The 20,725-nt window shown below is 36.8% G+C and overlaps 1 protein-coding gene across 5 annotated transcripts in view; it reads left to right on the top strand.

Moving 5' to 3' along the window:
- RBFOX2 (RNA binding fox-1 homolog 2) overlaps window positions 1–13,577 on the top strand; it is a 57,129-nt gene extending 43,552 nt beyond the window's left edge. For 3 of the 5 annotated variants that reach the window (XM_015831816.1, XM_015831807.1, XM_015831782.1), the window contains 3 exons: window positions 9,513–9,601; window positions 11,140–11,212; window positions 12,537–13,577. In XM_015831816.1, the coding sequence (XP_015687302.1) occupies window positions 9,513–9,601; window positions 11,140–11,212; window positions 12,537–12,581 (207 nt within the window). In that variant the 3' untranslated portion in view covers window positions 12,582–13,577. Of the gene's footprint in view, window positions 1–1,607; window positions 1,651–9,512; window positions 9,602–11,139; window positions 11,213–12,536 lie in introns of those variants that run through there. The other 2 variants (XM_015831799.1, XM_015831790.1) reach the window with 2 other exon arrangements.
- The last annotated feature ends 7,148 nt before the right edge of the window (window positions 13,578–20,725 follow it).

Genomic DNA, 20,725 nt, shown 5'->3' with positions numbered 1-20,725 from the left:
AATTTATGGGCCTTTTATAACATGTTAAATATTATACCCAAGTGTAAATAAATAAATAGTAAATGTTTTGGTTAGCATTTTGACACTATCTCCTAAAGATGATTATGCATATATCATGTCCTTACTTTGTTCCCCTGGGTCAAAAAAATGGCTTTGAAAGAGTATTTTCTTGTACCTCCTCAATCAGCTGGTGTAGTTCACAGCAGTCCTTATACCAGGCTTCCCCTGTTGATGCCTTCCAGATTACACTGACTTTGGCCATGCCCATGCTGGCTGGGATTTATAGGAATTGTAGTCCAACACATACAGAAGTCCTCAAATTAGGCAAGATTTAGAATTTAACAAATGCCGGCTCTAAATCAACATATAGGCAGCTAAAAACTATCTATTTACTACCTAGAAATCTGTAGATATTTGGTGGTCAAAAGAATAATAAATAAAGAATACTTTATAAATTTGTTAGATAAGCTAAAATACCAAATGGCAAAGTTTTCACTAAATTTAAAATATAATTCTAATTATGATGTCACTGGAAGAGAACAGACAGGATCTTTGTGATGATATAATGAATGTAATATATTTACATTATGTCATTTGTATAGAAAAAAAAATAACTATTGTTCCCCCTTTCCCCAGCACTGCTGAATTATTATCTTATACAGAGGAGATGCAGTGAGAATATAAACAAATGGAGGACATCTCTTGAGTTGTGCTTTAATGCAATATAATAAGTATACAGCTGGATAATTCCCCAACCCTAGCACAATGTCCCCTATTAAGAAATATCCTTGATATTTACTTAAGGTTTAAAATTATAATTTCAAAAAATATTTAAATAGATATGTCATTCTTTGAGACTGGTAAGAATAAATTCATCTCTCAAGGTGGATGAACCAAACTTTCTCCATTGCTTTTCATTGCTAACTAAAATGAACGATAATAGTGACATCTCGGTCATTGACTCTTAAGCCATCTGTTTTCTGCTGTTTTAATTGGCATGTATCAAATGGGTGCTGTTTCTCCATAATAATTCACCAGCAATTCATTTTCTCGCCTCTGTGGGAAAGTCACTATTGTGGGAGAAATGAAGAAAGCATTTCTTAAAAGCAGGAATAAAGGAAGGTTTAAACGAAATTGTTCTCATGAAACTCAGTTAATAGCAACATATGGAACTGAGATGATATGAAGGTAGAAGGAGAAAACAGTCGTCTCAGGTTTTACTTACATCTTTTGCTTTTCTATCATTTTCTTATCCTTGTCTTCCTTTTCTTTTCTGGGGCAAACTTCCCTAACTATTTTATTTTCAATCTAAAGATTTATTGCTCCCTGGCATTAAAAATGCAGGCCCAGGGTGCAGAGGGTAAGTGTGGGAAGTAACAGCTTTGATCACAGCTTCCACTAGTGTGGTTTATTTATTTCACAAAAGCAGTCATCCTAAAGGGCCAAACCTTTCGGTGAAACATGTGCTTGCATCCTAAGGAAAGAAAAGGCTGGTAAGCCCTTTGCTGGGTTTGTGTGTGTGTGTGTGTGTGTGTGTGTGTGTGTGTGTGTGATTGTTTCCCTCCACAGCTGTGTTTTTGAATTGCTCTTCCTGTGTTCTGTTATAGAATAGTCTTACAGGAACCAATCATTAGCGCTAAAATACCTCAGGTAGGAGTGCCAGTGTGACCTGCCAACCAATCAGATTGTGGATTGCAGTGGGATAAAGAAAAAAAATGAATTAATACTAACAGTTTCAATTAGAGATGGGAACAGAGTCTTTTAAAAAAGAAATATATAAGGCCAAGATATGTTTGTGAGCATGTAATCAAAACTCTCATTTGCCTCAGTGCTGCACAAATCCCATAATATATAGGAAGGTTTTTTCAAACATAGGTAGCAAACTAGGAGAAATTTTTGTGTATGTGACAAGCGCAATACAAACATGTATTATTATTATTATTGTGTGTATTTCTTATCCATACTTTCTCAGAAGCATATATATGCTAGCCTTCTTGAAAGAAAGCTTGGGAATGCTAGTCCTATGCTTTCTGCTTTTAAAAATAAATAACCTATTGTAGAGAAGCACAGAAGTGAACACATTAATTGCAGGGTATTTAAAAAAAACACTGAAATCATTGACTCTCAACTATTTTTTGAAATACAGTAAATCTCAATAATAAGCAGTGTCAAGATACCAGCTTCTAAACAAGAGGCAGAATATAGCGTGTCATGAAAATGACAGAACAAAAGTAGAGGTCTTTACTAGTTAAACCTTTGAAACAGATGTGTAGACTCTGGACCTCAGCCTTGAGTCTGGATCCATTTTTCTCCCCAGCTTGCAAGTCCACTGAGTTTGAGAGATTCCAGCATAGAAAGCTCCTAATGGAGACGAGCTAACATGTGGAGCTCAGTTCTGTGAGATTGCAAGCTATGCTTTCCCCAACTCTCCATCATATCACCAAACCAAAGGGAAAATGTAAACCTTGCTTGCTATAGAATAAAAGCTGTGTATATTTGTGCTCTCTGAGCTTGACTGTTTATTTGCAGATGTTTCATTAGCCAATTCTACCAAGTCGGAATTACCAAGGAGAAAACAATACCCCCACCAACACTGGCAGGAGAAGCTACTATATGTAAACAGGAAGCAAACCCTACATTCTCTAGCACTCATGATGTTACCTTGTTAGATAATGAAATCTCTGCAAACTCAGGGAGCACCCAGGATTCCACAGTTCAACCTTGAGCTCCATATATTCTCTTCTATTGGAAAAACTGGGACACCTCCCCTATTTCATTTTCCATCTGCTAAGCTCCAAGCACTAGGATGGTGAATATTTTGGAGTGTTTTCACAAAACGATAAGCATGCTCTGCAATTTTTACACCCTTATTGTGTGGCAGAATATTTTTTGCTAATATTGGAACTCTGCTTTCTCAGAGATGCAGCCAAAAGTGTAACAGTCTGGAAAAAAAGAGACTCTCTTAAATTAAATTTAGTCTCCTGGGAAAGTTTAAATCTTGCATCTGAATATGGCTTAAGCTTAAATAGTGCTCTCAGAACATTTTCTGTGTGACCTAGTCTTTCCTGGATAAATGCTGACAGATCAAATACATGGTCAGTAGCAATTATTATGACCACAGAGTAATTTTCTAGTTGCTACAATAAGAGGAATTCTTGTTATTTATATATATATGAATATATGTAAATATATCAAATATATTCTTCAGTGTATTCTGAAAGATTTTACTTTTTTATGTTTAAGAACTTCCAATCTATGTCTATTATTAGAATAGATAAGATCCTGTTTTTTATTTTTTATTTGTTTTGTTTTCAACATTTGAATCTACTGTCCTAAACCCTCAAATTAGATAGTATGTTTAAAAATTTCTAAGCATATATCTTATGGTGTTAAAAGTATTTATTTAGAATTAATGCTCACTCAGTACTTTGAGGGGAAAGCTTCCAAACATATGAGGATTTATAATAGTTTTTTAAGATGCATACATTGATGCAGAAATGCATTTATGAATCAGTACCTGCAAATATTAAATGAAGTAGAAATTCATCCGTTCCAGCATTATATATTTGTCACCCAGGAGCAAATGTTCTGACAAACTCTTGACTACATGTATAGAAAAGCAAGTGTATTTTGTCCAACTTGCATCTTGGGAAAAAACCTAGTCCATTATTTGAGAACAAAAAGATAAACTTTAAGCAACTTCCTATGCATAAAGTTTCAACTCTCCTCATTCTCTGCTTTATTGTAAGATGGGAGGAGATAATCAGAGGAAAAGGACAATTCCTTAGCTGTCTAGGCCCTGAGTTACAAAGAGTTTTATGTGTGACAACCAATACCTTGAATTGTATCTAGATGTCAACTGATAACCAGTGAAGTTGATGAAATAGAGCTGTCACATAGGCCACCTTCTGGATCAGTTTTTGTTTTCAAATAATCTTCAAAAGCAGCTCCAGGTAGAACTTACTGCAATAGTCCAAATTAGAAGTGACCAAGAAAAAGACTCTCAACCCAGGAAGGGGTGAAATTGGCATACTAGATAAATCTGCAAAGTCCCTCAATGCTATGGCTGCCATTTGCTCCTTCAGCAAAAACTATGACTCCAGGAAGATCTTTAATATATATACACCAATTCTTCCTGGGAAAATGCAATTTTATCTGGAGCTAAACATGGACATTCCCTGGAAATGGAGGGTTTCTGAATTCACAGCCATCTTCTTCCTTGCCATCTAAACTTTAAGAGCATCCAGGCACACAGAAAGAACCTTGACAATATCTCATTATTAGCCTAACCACCCAGAGTTACCCTGTGGTAGGATGGGTGGCCAATAAATGAGATAGATAGATAGATAGATAGATAGATAGATAGATAGATAGATAGATAGATAGATAGATAGATAGATAGATAGATAGATAGATAGATAGATAGATAGATAGATAGATAATAGGTAGGTAGGTAGATACCGATAGCTAGACAGACACAGACATACCTACATATTAATGGTGGCTGACCTCATCACATGAGCTTGCCATTAACATTTTTGTTTAGCTTCTGCATTATTGAAAAAAATACTTAAGTCATTTATTAATATTTATCCATTTATTGGAATATATAAAACCAGATGCATTTTGGTGTATTTTTGTTTATAATTTACCTTGATACCTGCTATTTCCATTGACTTACAAGAACTGTGAAGAACAGTAGATTTTATTTCAGTAATTGTCAAACATTGAGCTGAGAATACAAATAGGAAACTTGTTGCATATTGTAGGTCTCTTCGAGTCTACATATGATGGGGAAAGGTTAATAAAAGATGCTTATAGCAACACTTGAGACATATCAAGCTTAAATGAATTCCAGACAAAATGAATGAAACTAATCTCCATCTTCCCCCGTGGCTAAAGCAGCACTTGGACTGTCCCACATTGAAATTGACAGCTGTGCAGTGAAGGGCTCTTCCCTTTATCTGTCTATTTCTGATAATTTGATCACTGTCATGTTATAGCAACCTTTTCCTCCTTTCTATTTGCAACAGAGCCTCAGGGTTGCCTTACCTATAGGACAAGAGAATCTGTCATCACATGCCTAATGATGCCTTCTTGAGAAAGTAGTCTACTCAAGGTGAAAAATGAAACACTCAGTCTAAATAATTAAAAAATTGGGATATCTATCATGAAGATTATATTATTTGAAACATAGGTTTTTATTGTCCAGATACAGATAAACATGAAACAACTGGTCATGGTCTGTGTCTTTTACTGATTAACAGAAACTTGCTAAATTCTAGAATATACTGTAGTGAATTAAATAATATTTGATTGGGTGCAGACAAATATAAAACAGATGGAAGGCAGGGAAGGGGAGGAAAAAAATGTGAGTTAGTAGACAAGTCTTCTGTCAAAGCAGCAGAAACCGTGGATATTATAAGTAGCTTGGACTTATTCCATGGAGTTTTAAATAAATTGACAGGGCAAATTAGGAGTCCCTAAAAATTCACATTTCAAAAATCTTTTCTGGAGTAAGCTTATGCCAGAATTTATATATCTGTTTCATGTACATCTAAAATTCTTGTAAATTGAGGAAAAATGTGTACATATTATGTTTTTTCTTATCCTAGCTAAAGTTGACTTGCTAAATTTTCAAGCAGGCATCATCTATTGATATAATTAAATGCCCATGTTCTTTTGTCTGGAATATGTTTTGATTCCACTTCTTGATTTTATGTAATGTACATCTAATGAACATGTTCAGATGACATCATGCTGATGTCAGCTGCTCCCCTTGGTTAATTGACTAATCCCATGTGCCAGAAATGCATAATTGCCAATGAGTGGGAGTGGTCATTTCTAATCTATTCTAGTCTATTTCTGCTCCCTTTGCATCCCTGTGTGGTTCTGGGGGCCAAATAGCAAAAACATAAAATGAGAGGCATATAAAAAGAAGGAATAGATAACCCAGCTGCCTTGATTGTTTGCAGTTAGTTTAGCTTCAGGCTTAAACTTAACTATCTTAACTAACTGTAGAATTCGTTTTCCACAGTTAGCTAAGATATTTGTACAGTTCCTCTTTGACCCAGTTAAATGTGTTGTGCATATAGATAAAAAAAAACATGCAACTTTCATCACATAGATAATGATCATTCATTTATATGCAGCATCCACTTTTCTAAATAATTTCACATCTGTATCAGTGCCTGCTTACCCTAAAATACCCATCAGCTATTTTTAGCTTCATTTTTCCAATGAATTATTATTTTTCTTTTTTGTTGTTATTATTGTTTATTGTGCAATCAGCTGAGAAATGTTAACATCTTGCTCGAAATCTCTCAATGGAGTCTCTGTTCCCTTCTCTGATATAACAGATGGGTTACTGCTTGTTATGATTATTAACATTCGTGGTGTGGGACAGGGCTAGGGTGGGAGGTTTCTTTTTTATTTTGGGGTACATGGGAATTGTTTAAGATTTGGAATGTTAACTCCAGTGGTGACTGACTGTTTATGTAATAGCAGGTCGTTGTGGCTGCACGCTCTAGTAATTGAGGCTGTGTACTTCACTGAGCTTGTGGTAGAGCCTAGGGCAAAACTGCTGTCCCAAGAGAATGCTGGGATAGATAGAACTAGCCAATATGAGTCTGAACGTGTTGACTTTGCTGGTTGTTTTTTAGTTCCAAATGTCAGCATGCTTAGTTTTATTTTCATTTCCATATAATTAATAAATGTTATACCATTCCCCATCCTAATTCCAGTCCTTTTTTTCTTTATAAGAAATGCAAGTCAAAATGACTTAAATGGGAAAAAAACATCTTTAGTTTCAAACTGCATCTTGTCCTCCTATTCACAGTTGGGCTGAACTCAGCTGATTATCTCAAATGTCAAATTTAAAAAATTATGTTGGGAATAGAGCACACCAGGCACATTATGAGACAAGCTGCTCAGCAATCAGTGTTGCCAAAGACCAAGATGAATACATCTGAGCATGCCTGAATATCAGATATGTTGAAAGTTCTGCTATCTGCATTTTTTTTTTTATCAAGGGAAGCCGGTATGTTTGAAGCTTTGTTTTAGCAAAGCTCCTTGGAATAAAATTCTTCTTCTGCTACTATTACTCAGTATAATGAAATAAAGAGCTTTTAAAAAATCAGAATAGAGACCGTCATGAGGAGAAGCACTAGAACTGTTGTTCGTTTTGTGACAGGAGGAGATTTGAAGTGGTGGCTAATTTTGGAACCCTATAAGTGTATCATTGCCCTTCCTCTGTCAAAAGAGCTCTAAAGTTTAGACATTTTAAGGTCACTGTTCTTTCTGAGAAAGAGGAGACTCAATATTCTATAGTAATTGCTATAGATTTCCCTTTACTTATTCTTATTTTTTTCTTTTCTAATTTTCTGCATTTATTATTTTTAATTTACTTTTTTTAGTTTGTATTAGTAATATTTAACAATATTACTGTATAAAAAAGTAACTGCCACAGATTTCCCTGTAATAGCTGGATAGAGGGAAGCTAACACTATGTTCATACTTAGTTTACAGTCATGAAAAAAATCTGTTTCATACCATGAACACGTCTGCATTTTCATTCCCAATTCCTCCTCCTGTACATTTAGGTCTTCAGAACTCGGTAAAATTAATTAAACCAGGCACTCGGAATGGTAATTACAATTACTTGATAAACAACTATTAATGGTTGATACAACTATTAAGGAAGGGAAAAAGTACTTCTCTGAATTGTATACCCTTTGCGGCTGATTCCTGTGCTTGATAATTCCATGTGGGCCTGAAATAATAAAAAGATGGTAAAACAATATATTTCAATAAGATAATTTAGATTGGCTCACTGAATGAGTATGAGGGGTTTTTTTAAGTTTCAGAGGAATCTTTATTCAGTTTTACAGGTTTTGTATTTTTTGCTAATTGTCAAAACATCCAGTCTTCTAAAGTTTAACACTGTTCTTTATAGCTAATTGTTAATTGATATAATTTCAAGACTATAATTATTTGCTGCCATGACTTTTAATCTGTGAAGGCCTCTTACATGTTAAGTGAGATGAGATTTCCGTGCACAGGATTTTTACAGTTATCTTGTTATTGTTGCATTGGTTATCTTTAATACAATATTTTTGCCCTGAAATTATAATGAAATGTGCAGGTATCTGCTTTCTTTTCATAAAGATTGCACTGGTTAATTCCTAAAGCAACACTATAATAGGTATAGCACCAAAACAAGATTGTTTCATAAATTCATTCTTCCAGCATTCAGCTAGATATTAATGATAAAATAGCTAAAACATACTGGTTATTCTGCAGTATGAATAATTGAACACAGTCCCTTCTTAAAGAATTAATGTTTAAGACAGACCCACTGAAGTTAGTTCTATGAAACATTGACGAAACAGGCATATTTATAATTTTGAGAACTTGTTATGAATATTCTCACAAAATGGCTGTTTTGAAAGCTTGCCCATTTACTAAATGGTTGCCAAGGTGAACATGAGCCAAATAAATAAGTAAGAAAGTTTACAACTCATACATATATGCACATTTATGTTTATAAGAAGAAAAATTCCTCTGTAGACACCCATCATTTCTGATTTCTTAGAAAATTCCTTTTAAGTCCAGATTTTCTTTTGAACTCAGATACATTCTAAAAAAGACAGATCCTGTTGCTTTGCACCACACTATCTTCCTATTTAACAAAAATAAATGATAGCTATGAAATAATTAAAACTGGAAGGAGTATCAGGCAGCTTCTGTCATTGTAGGAAATATAAGAAAGGAAGAGGATTGGTTTTTACCGAGACAGGATTATGATGTCCCAGGCATAGGACAAAAATAAAAGGAAGACCATATGTAGCTAAATGAAGACTGTTAAAGGTTAAGCATTACAATCTGATATACAAAATCAGACAAGAGCTATTACAGAGAATTTGGCAAGAAAAAAAAAGATCATGATGTAGCAGTGAATTTAAAGCCATTAAGTTCTAAATTATGTGAAGGAATTGGCAAGGAAGAGACTGTAGGACAGAAGATACAAGAAGGAAGATGGTACTTAGATTATTGGAAATATAAAGAACTTGTTTTAAAGAGTTCATTTTAATGTGCCTTCCATATATGGAATTCGTTTCCTAAACATTAGCTTGCGTGGATGTTTGACTTGAATTTATAGCCCTGGTGGGTAACAGTGTAGTAGACTTTTTATAGTGATTATGATCAGGGTGGACTAAAGAGATGTATTAGCATCTTTATTTTTGATATTCTTGTTAATAAATTGACCTACAAGTACTATGATAGTATAGGCTTTTCCATTTGATTTCCTTAATTGATATAGGACTTTTCATCATGAAATGTGTTGGGGAGATAGCAAAATATATGAGGATCAGGGAATACTTTCATAATTAAATGTGACATGGGAGCTGATGCAGTTTGAAACATTTCCTCTGTACCTGTGTTGTGTATATCAGTCCACTTTGTTTAAGGAGAAAGATATCTATAAAGTCAGTTCTTTTTTTTACCTGCAGGGTGGATATGCAGCCTACAGATATGCGCAGCCCGCTACTGCAACAGCAGCTACTGCTGCTGCTGCAGCTGCAGCAGCTTACAGTGATGGGTATGTAAGGAAAGGCATGGTTTTCATTTTTCTGGAGAATACGTCATTTTAAAAATACAGTACATTTCCTCATATTCCTCAATATATGTCCCAGCTGCAAATGTTAAATACATGACCTCCATGTTTTTGGCTAGGAAACATTGAGTAAAAACAATTGTTATATGCCTAAGGTTTATGTGTTTCCAAAAGAGATAGCTGGACTTTGCAGTCATGCATCAGAATCAGCATTCAACCTTGTTCTTGTCTATAGGCAAAACAGAATAGAATGCCTTTAGGATAGCAATCTATAGTCCTGCTGGCATTTTGGGGGGAATTTGTGCTGTTTTCAAGCACAACTAATAACCCCCATTCATAGTTTTTTGCCTCCAGTCCTCTGCCCTGGATTTGATGGATATAGGCAAATGGCTTACAAATTGTGAGAAATGAATTCATTTGAGATGAATTATACTATGCTGTGTATTTTTGCAATAATCTATGGCCCCACAAATAAGACATCATTGACTTGTACATATTGGTCTCTGAGAGTTATTGTGTAGCTTAGCATAATTGTTTTCTACAATCACAATCATTAGGACATAGAATAATAAAGTTGGAAGGGACCTTGGAGGTCTTCTAGTCCAACCCCCTGCTCAAGCAAGCAAATTATACTATTTCAGATAAATGGTTGCTCTCACCATTACAAAATTTCTCCTTAGTTCTAGATTGCTTCTCTCCTTGGTTAGTTTCCCTCCATTGTTTCTTGTCTTGCCTTTTGGTGCGTTGGTCATTAAGCTAATAATAGAGAGAATGAAAACCTTTTTCTATCTTTGAAAAGGCTATGTACACTGGCTAAGCCAGTAAAAATACTTTCAATGATAAGTCTTATGTCAAAGGACAGAGTAGGAATGACATAATAAAGCCTTGCATGAAAGTATAATACATTTCACTTTCATTCTTTTACTGCACTTTCATCTTCAAACACCTTCCAGTGTCTTCTTTGGTGTTATTGCCACAACAATAATAGATAAATTCTGTAGTTTCATCTAAAAGGACTTGGTATGCTGTCGGAGCACTTTTTCAAATGGGGAGCCTAATCAGTGCCTCATTTTCCTGCAAGACTCACATTTATTTCCCAGGGATGGTTAATTTCAGCTGCTTTAATTTTAATGTAAATTTTATAGTTTTATATGTTTTTCAATCTAAAATCGTGAAATTTTATTACACAAATGATATCTTTCCAGCATAAAACTCAACACATATTTATGATAGGCCAACTTTCCCACACCCAAGCACTACTACCATAATGTGAAATGTGCTTCTTTTAAAATGAAACCTTTTTGTTTTAAAGTATTAAATTATGAGTACTTGGGGTTAGCAAAATTAAATATTGATGCAACAGCTTCTTTAGATTTAAACAAGTCCTTTAGATAATGGAGGGGAAAAAAATAGAGGTGGGGTGGAGCCAGGAAGTTCATACATTTCCATTTCTTCTGATGACAAAAGCCTTTATTGAAGTGACTTTTTTTCTTGCTTCCCTCCCACTCTTTTTTTTTTTTTAGTTACGGCAGGGTGTACACAACAGACCCTTACCATGCTCTTGCCCCTGCAGCTAGCTATGGAGTTGGCGCTGTGGTATGTATGGTTTTTCCTCTTCCTTAGTGATTTTGTACTTTTATCAAGTACAGGTAATCCTTAACAGTGTTAATTGGGACTGGAAATCCTGTCATTAAACAAAATGGTAATAAGTAAAAAAAAAACCACATGACTGTGCCACTTATCAAAGGGAGTTCCGACAGTCCCTGTTGACATCCTTAACCAAGGACTTCACTTGCAATTTCCTGCCAGCTTGCCCATTGACTTTGTCAGAAGCTGGCAGGGTTCTGACAAAGCTTGCAAATTGTGATGACATGACCCTGGGAAACTGCAATGGCTGTAAGTGTAAGGACCAGTTTTAACGACTGGTTCAGCACTATCTTAAGTTTGAACGGTCATTGAATGAGTGGTCATTAAATGAGGATCACTTACATTGACTACAGTATTGGTGGTTGAATAATCTCAGAAGTTCTATAATAAAAAGTGTATTCAGCATACTGGTTAATTACTAAACAGTGCTAGGATTGATAGGAGGATAATAATAGAAAAGTAAGACAAAGATATGAGAATGTTAATGCCAGCCATCAGTTCCACTCTAAAGGGAATGCTGTGGTCAAATCACCAAATGGGAAATAATATGATTCCCAGGCTTGGTCTCAAATATAGTCAGTGATCTATTACCATATTCCAATCATGTACATTGGCATTCTAATATCAAAGGGGCTTATTATTTTGTTTGTATCTAGAGCTTTTATTTTATGGTTTTTATTTTAATGAAGAATTACAAAATAAACTAATGAAGCCAATAATTGATTTTAACTTTGGAAATGAGTATATTGGTGCTGAAGGACTTGGAGTTCATTAATCCCATTGATTTTGTTAGCAAGCTGAGTAATAAGACTTGGACCTGGCTACTTTCCTTTTCAAAGTTAAATATTCTCAAATGTTATCATCATAGAGCAGTCTGTCTGCAGATCTTCTGATTTGCATTTAAAAAATCTTAGGATAACTTACAGGAAGTTCATGCTTTTAAATTTTAAAAATTGGCTAGGAAGAAGAACAGTAAAAGAACTGCAGAGCAGGGACAAAGAGAAATTCAGTTCAAGGAAAAACATGGAGAAAAATTGCTATAGATAATCTAGCATTAATGTTCTTGATCCAGAAGACAAATATGGGACTAGGCTTTCAGACACCTACACTTCAGGTCAATTGGAGTCCAAGGAAATATTTTTTAAAGAAGACATTCTACAGCTTCTTAAATCACATGGGGGTTACATGGAAAAATGTCTTATATGCATTGTTGTTGTTTTTTTTTTAAAAAAACAACCCACTAAATTTCCTCTGTTTTTATCAACTTTTGCAGGCAAGTTTATATCGAGGTGGCTACAGCCGATTTGCCCCTTACTGAAGTGACATGAGCCCCCCTGCAAGTGGGACAGCTCCCTCCCCCCAGTTCATGAGGCCTGGCTATTGCAATATTTACTAGTAGAGGAACTCTATAGCAAGAAGAGGAGGAAAACAAAAGAAAAAAACAAGAGAAATACTTTTTTATACCTCACTATGTTCTTTAAATATGTATTTTCCTTTAAATTTCTGCCTTTAATTCTTTTGTTCCAAAGATTGTGCATTTTTTGATCTTTTTTTTTCAATTGTTTGTTTTTAACTGTGGTAAACATAATGCATTTTGTGTCTATATATGCATAGTTTATCCTACCAATCACACAAAAAGAGATAAATAGTGCTAAGGAGGGCTGTTAGGATTCAATATAATGGAACATAGTCAGGAATATGTAGATATTATTGCTGGGTCTTCTGCCCAAGAGCCAGAATAGTGTGGAAGAACCCCCTCTATTGGGAGAATGGGGGAATGTTGATGGCCTGCAGCTGGAACCTGCATGCTCATTGGAAACACAAAGACCCTCCTCTTTTATCACCAGCTGGCACTTATGGGCTCAGGACAGCTCCAGCAGCATCAAGATTTTTTTTATAATTTTCAAGACAAAACTGCTCAAAGCTGCCCAAAGACTTCATCTAATGGTTTTAGAGGACAAGGCATGTAACAAATACATACGCCTATCTTTAATTCTTATAATCCATTCTACCATGGCTTTACTTTAATCATTCCGTTGCTTTGGTTTTCTTCTCTTCCCACTCTTCCCTCTTTTCTGATGAAATAGCATGTTTGGGACAATAACTGTTGAATTTGGAGCCATGATGAATTTTTTTTTCTTTAGAAAAACCAAGAGTTTAATTGCAAAGATCTACATATTCTGAGGTTCTGGAATAGTGATTATGGGAAAAGCTTGCACCAGTGCTACTCTGATACTCTAAGATACTCCACTGTACAAGATCCTCCTTTTTCACCCTGAGGTAGTTAGCTTTGCTGCAAGTATGTTATAAAAAAAAATTGCATGAAAAGAAAAAAAATGCATTCTGGACCAGAAAAGTAAGGTGAGGGGGATTTATTTCTTCCTTTTGTCATAACACTAATTTGGAAACCATGCTTGTATTAGCATTGGTATCTGGAAATGAAGTATTTTCAAACATAATATAAAGGCATAATTAATGTTTACTCTGATTTGCAACCAGTCTTAATGGTTGCCTGTCTGAAGACAAACTGCTCAATTGGATCAGTACTGCCAGTCTGGAATTGAGAAAGGGCTTCAGGAAAACTCTAAGCCTGAAGATTGTGCCATGCTGGAATATCTGCTTGGAATACACTTTCTTCTTCTACCAGCTGAAATCTTGTCAATTGATAATGCATGCAATTGGATTACAAGCAAACCATGGCTCTTATATATTTTGATCATAGACATTAGAATAGCATAAAGTATCCCTTTTTATTCTTGTACTCTTCCATTATTATTTTTAACACCTCCTGCAGATGCCCTACAAATTTAACTTAAAGTCCATCAACTCTCAGACTTTTGGCTATGACCAAGTGTACCATCCTGTATAGTATAACTTTAAAGCCATACCCATTACAAAAGCACAATTCCCTGCTCCTTCATCTCACTAAAGTAGTATTGGAGGACATTTCAACTAAAAATAGGCAATTGGATAAATGAAACCCTATTATCTTTTGCCTTGTGATGTCAAAATGGGTAAGGAGATTTGAAAACCTTCAGTAATATCACATAAGTGCACTATTCCAATCATATACAACTCATGCATCTTTAGTTCCACTGCCATTGTGTTCTCTTGTGGCTTACCAGAGATTTCTGTGGACTGCTAAAGAGGAGATCTTAATGAAAGAGTCTGTTTGAGCAAAGGGGCACTAAATTATTAGACTGTTAGCTGCTTTTTTAAAGACAAGCTGCTGTAACAGTCACTAAGTTTGTTTTGTACATCCAGGTTAAAATGAGAAGAGAATAGGAATATTACAGCTGTCACAAAATTGTGGAAATGAGGAAGGAAGATTTTCCAGCTACTTTCATCTCAAGGAGGATGTGATTTTACTTCTGCCTGTCAAATAAGATACATCAGAGTTCCATAGTGAATTAACAACTGTGAGAAAAGAGTCTTGTGTTGACATAGAAAAAGATACAATCTGCAGCGCTCTAACACAATTCTTGGATTAAATATTTTTTTACAGTTGAAAGATTGAACCCTGGATCTGGATAAATCCTCCAAGTTGCATAATTTTATTAACTTTTTCTCATAAAGGACTAAGGTGGAGTCCTTTTACAGATTATTCCTGGATTGACACTCAAGTCACCCTGGCTGTCACCTGAGTTATATCGCTGGCCCTACAAGGCATCTTTAGCCAAGAAATGTCTCTAGTCTAATTCCTTAGCTATAAAACGAAAGAGCAAAACATTTGCCTTTTTTGTGAAACACAAATATATGATAAGTACACTATTCCTATAAATACCTTTTCATCTCTTGATTTTTCCAAAGCCTGAACTAACTTTGCAACAAAGCAAAATTTTAGCAAGATAATGTTTACCCTCTGATTTCTAGAACAGTTGAAACATCTTCATAGGTGGTACAAATTCAAGGCTTTACAAATCCTCTTCCAGCCACCTCCATTTACAGATGTCTAGTAGATATGTAGCAGGACACTTCAGCTTTCAAGACCAGATTGGGATGGATGTGTCTTGTGCTGCAAAAGAGTGTGCAGGCAGCCTGGGAAATAGAATGTGCATGTCATTCTCCAGCATGCTAGCATCTGAGGAATCCATTGCAGTGGGGAGTGGGGTGGGCTGGGGTGGAGAAGAGGCTTAGGAGTGTATTGACTGAATGGGTTTTACAATAGGAAAACAAAATTCCTAATGGACAAGGTGAATAACCAATGTAACGTGTGTGTTTTTATTCTGATTTTCTCCTGATAATTTCAAACATGATTGTAGTATACGCCAGTATACTTGATTTTTGTTGTTGTTGCTGCATTGTTGCATAAAACACTATTTGGGTGATGTTATTGTTATTGTCAACTGAACATTTTCTGCTCCATTTTCTATTCACCCACCCTGTTTTAAGGTTTTTATTTACAGTCTAATGAAACTAAATCTCCAGTGAATGAGGCAAACCATCTTCTTGTAGTCAGAATTAAACTATTAATATAGGGTATTTCCTCAGTGTGCTGTTTTCCCTACCTGATTGGTTATATAACCATAAGATTTGGACTGTGTTCCTGGCACCCCTTCTAAGAACCAAATTCTCATAAGCGCTCAATTTGCAGAACTTACTGCCATGATGGTGGAGAAACAATGCAACATTGTAGTCCTCTGCAGTTATTTTGTTCAGATGATACTTCAAACCTTGGACAATTAGAAAGAAGCTTCTTGTGAGTCTTTCTAGATATATCGCACTAAACACTGCCTGTTAAAAAGGATGAAAACTGAGTAACAGCCTACTCCTTAGCAATAGCAGATTTGCTGCCCCTTTATTTTTTCTTAAAGCCGTCCACTGAAGTATTCATTATGACTTGTAGTCTGCCTCATGTCAATTAATTATTGACTTCTTTAAAGGAAAATCAGAAGCCTCGTACTTGGTTTTCTCTCTTTTGGAGTGGAATATTCAAGTGCATTTTGCAGTTGCTTTGAGAAGCCACTGTGAAGGAATTTAGTCTATATATTCAGTAGAGTGATGTGTCACCGTTTTGGCAGCTCTTTTTGCCTGGAATTCAATAAGTGATAAAGTAATCTTTCTGGGATTTAATTTGGTGTTTTTGTTTTGTTTTGTTTTAGTTCTGTTTGTAAATACCTGGGGCATGACCCTGGCATGATGACAAAAGTTGAGGCAGAACTGAGGGCAGTCCCAAGATGACAGAGAGTTTACTGACCACCCAAGCAGACTTGGTAATACTTGGAGTTTGTCAGAAGAAGATCTAATATGCCCTGAACTGGCTTGACTCTTGGTGCAGTGTCTATTGCACTTCTTCCTTGCCAGGTACTTTTGGGACATAGGATGCATTGTAATTAGATGCTCCCTTCTCCTTGGATCATTCCCCAGGATGCCCAGGCTGCTTGACCAGGATCCTGTTTCCTGACTGACTCTGGAAAAGTAGTAGCTGCATCCCAGGACTTTGTGGCAATCTCTTAACATCCCTATTCCCTCCCCTACCCCCTGTTCAAGTATCATATTGTACAGTAGCTTTCAAACCATACAGTATTCATTGGGTTACTCTTATTATTATCAAGTAGCTGGAATTGTGAAGGTCAGAGTAGTTAGCTCTTTAGCTTTTATTCTTTTTTTTGTATTATCCATGTGTATAAATTATTGATCATGTTGCTGGCTTTTATAAACTCTAAGCAAGGGAGGTGGAGTCTTTCTTCATCCTTTGCAAATGGTAATGAAGCACTGTTTTTAAATAAAAGAGAAACACCATCTACTGGATTCAGAGTTTTCATTCAAGTCTGTAAAAGAAGGATGGATGGATGGATGGATGGATGGATGGATGGATGGATGGATGGATGGATGGATGGATGGATGGATGGATGGATGGATGGATGGATGGATGGATGGACGGATGGATGGACGGATGGATGGACGGATGGATGGACGGATGAATGGATGTTACTGTAATTCAGTTTTATTATGAGAAAATAAATCTAATAGATTTAAGACATAATTGTGAGATGGAGAAAACCAGCCCAGCATATAGTGAGGGGAAAAAATATTTGATTCCCTGCTGATTTTGTACATTTACCCACTGAAAAAGAAATGATCAGTCTATAATTTTAATGGTAGGTTTATTTTAACAGTGAGAGACAGAATAACAACAAAATCCAGAAAAATGCATTTCAAAAAAGTTATAAATTGATTTGCATTTTAATGAGTGAAATAAGTATTTGATCCCCTATCAATCAGCAAGATTTCTGGCTTATATAGGTGTCTCATATAGGTAACAAGCTGAGATTAGGAGCACTCTCTTAAAGGGAGTGCTCCTAATCTCAGGTCATTGCCTGTATAAAAGACACCTGTCCACAGAAGCAATCAATCAGATTCCGTACTCTCCGCCATGGCGAAGACCAAAGAGCTGTCCAAAGATGTCAGGAATAAGATTGTAGATCTACACAAGGCTGGAATCGCCAAGCATTTTGGTGAGAAGATGACAATAGTTGGTTCAATTATTCGCAAATGGAAGAAACAAAATAACTGTCAATCTCCCTCGGTCTGGGGCTCCTTGCAAGATCTCATCTCGTGGAGTTTCAATGAGGAATCAGCCCAGAACTACAAGGGAGGATCTTGTCAATGATCTCAAGGCAGCTGGAATAGTAGTCACCAAGAAAACAATTGGTAATACACTACGCTGTGAAGGACTGAAATCCTGCAGTGCCCGCAAGGTCCCCCTGCTCAAGAAAGCACGTGTACAGGCCTGTCTGAAGTTTGCCAATGAACATCTGAATGATTCAGAGGAGAACTGGGTGAAAGTGTTGTGGTAGATGAGACAAAACCGAGCTCTTTGGCATCAACTCAACTCACCATGTTGGAGGAGGAGGAATGCTCCTCCCATCTCCACCGTCAAACATGGAGGTGGAAACATGCTTTGGGGGTGTTTTTCTGCTAAGGGTACAGGACAACTTCACCACATCAAAGGGAGGATGGATGGGGCCATGTACTGTCAAATCTTGGGTGAGAACCTCCTCTCAGCCAGGGCATTGAAAATGGGTCGTGCATGGGTATTCCAGCATGGCAACGACCTAAGGCAACAAAGGAGTGGCTCAAGAAGAAGCACATTAAGGTCCTGGAGTGGCCTAGCCAGTCTTCAGACCTTAATTCCATAGAAAATCTGTGGAGGGAGGTGAAGGTTCCAGCTGCCAAATGTCAGTCTCGAAACCTTAATGACTTGGAGAGGATCTGCAAAAGAGGAGTGGGACAAAATCCCTCCTGAGATGTGTGGAAACCTGGTGGCCAACTACAAGAAACGTCTGACCTCTGTGATTGCCAACAAGGGTTTTGCCACCCAGTACTAAGTCATGTTTTGCGAAGGGGTCAAATACTTATTTCACTCATTAAAATGCAAATCGGTTTATAACTTTTTTGAAATGCGTTTTTCTGGATTGTTGTTGTTGTTATTCTGTCTCTCACTGTTAAAATAAACCTACCATGAAAATTATAGACAGATCATTTCTTTGTCAGTGGGTAAATGTACAAAACCAGCAGGGGATCAAATATTTTTCCCCTCACTGTAGAACCTTGAGGTACCCCACTTCATGCTTCTGTCCATGTAAATGTAGTTCCATTAAGGTTTACGTGCTGAGTGTGATTGGTCAGTCAATTGTGAATCCCATCTGGTAGTGGTACTGTCTATCCCACATTGTTCTACCTTACCAAGAAGTTGGTTGTGGTCTATTTTGTCAAATGCCTTACTGAAGTCTTAGTAAACTATGTCCACAGCATTTCCCTGATCCACTAATTTAGTCACTTTGTCAAAGAAGGCAATAAGATTTATCTGACATGTTCTGTTTTTAACAAACCCGTGTTGTCTGCTAGTAACCACCTTGCTCATTTCTAAGTGCTCACAAATCTGCTGCTTGATTATCTTTTCCAGGTATTGATATCAGGCTAATTGGTCTGTAGTTTCTTGGATTTGCTTTTTTTGAAGATTGGAACCACATCAGTTCTGTTCCAGTTTTCTGGTGGTTCTCCTGTGTTCTAGGAGTTTGAAAGATTTTGTTCAGTGGTTCTGAGATCACATCTGCCAGTCCTTCAAAATCCTAAGATGTATTCCATCTGGTCCTGAAGATTTGTAGTCTAGACTCTAGAGCAGATAGATGTTTTATTACCTTGTTCTTGCCTACTTTGACTTGCATTTCTGTTCTGTCTCCTACAGTCCTGCTTTTGATAGTTGGATTTCTTTTTCTTTTGCCTGAAGACAGATGCAAAGAATGAGTTAAGCAGTTCCATTTTCTCCTTGCTGCCTGTCACCTCCTTGCCATCTTCTCCCATTAGTGGACTGATTGTTTCCTTGACTTTTTTCCTTGTTTCTTACATATTGAAATAAACTTCTTTTTATTATTCTTGGTATTTGCTGCAAGTCTTAGTTCATTCTGAGCCTTAGCTTTCTTGACTCCCTCCCTGCAGATTTGGACTGTTTGTTGATATTCTATTTTGGTTATATGTCCATTTTCCATTTTCCATACTTGTCCTTCTGTCCCTCAGTTTGTCAGAGTTATTTATGCAGCCATAACTAGAGTCGTTAGCTAGGGTCTCTTGTGGTATTGTGTTAGATTGTGCTTTTATAATCTTTCATGAAGTGTATTTGGTGAAACCAGGTTCTCTCCTTGGACATAAACTTCCCCAAGTTTGGTGTACCCTGCAAATTGTTCAGAGCCCAGCATCTGTTGCCAGTTCCGTTTGTTTGAGTTACTCTTAATTTCCCAGCACAACACTATCCGCTGCTTTCTCCATAGGGACTAAGAGAAGATGTGTTGCTATAGAAGCACAATGAAGTTGCCTGACTCCTAAAGATTCTGGGAGAGCTGCTTTATTCCTTGCCAGATTGATGGAGAAGCCTATTTCTCTTTCGCCCTGAGTGCCACTGCCAGTTTATCAATCTGTATGGTACCAGAAGGCAGAATTCAATCTTTTCCTGTTGGAGCCCCAGTGACAGTTGGCTCCCTTGCTGCTGAGAGCAAATCATGCCTGAAATCATCGGGAGTACGTCTTCCTCCCAGTGGGAACCAAGACCAGCTGTCCTGTTCAGTGTCACTTTTCCTCATACCACCACTTTATTTACTTTGCTTAAGGGTAGTGCTGTGCCATGATAGATGGAATCCGTGTATTGATGGGTGTAAAAATCCATCAGGTCCATTCTGTTCTTTTCTTAAGAAACAGCCAGTGAATTTTTTTATATGTACTGTATATCTAGGTCTTAAAGCATCTATCAGGTGCTTTAAGTATATGAACACAATTGTGTTTTAAAACGGGTTCCCAACCTATGGTTCATGGCCCAGTACCAGGCCGTGGCCTGTTGGCCACCAGGCCCCAGGAATAGCTGGCAGGCCCCCCCAACTCATGGTAGCACTGCCTTGCAGGTGCTAGCAGCTCCATTTGTGCATGTGCAAGAAAGCTAGCACTGCCACCAGCATCACGCAGGCGCTA

This window comes from Protobothrops mucrosquamatus, unplaced genomic scaffold (assembly GCF_001527695.2).
Source record: "Protobothrops mucrosquamatus isolate PMUCROS unplaced genomic scaffold, P.Mucros_1.0 scaffold_22, whole genome shotgun sequence".
Lineage (NCBI taxonomy): Eukaryota > Metazoa > Chordata > Lepidosauria > Squamata > Viperidae > Protobothrops > Protobothrops mucrosquamatus.
The sequence above is the reverse complement of the archived record's forward strand: the minus strand, read 5'-3'. Positions and strand labels throughout refer to the sequence as shown.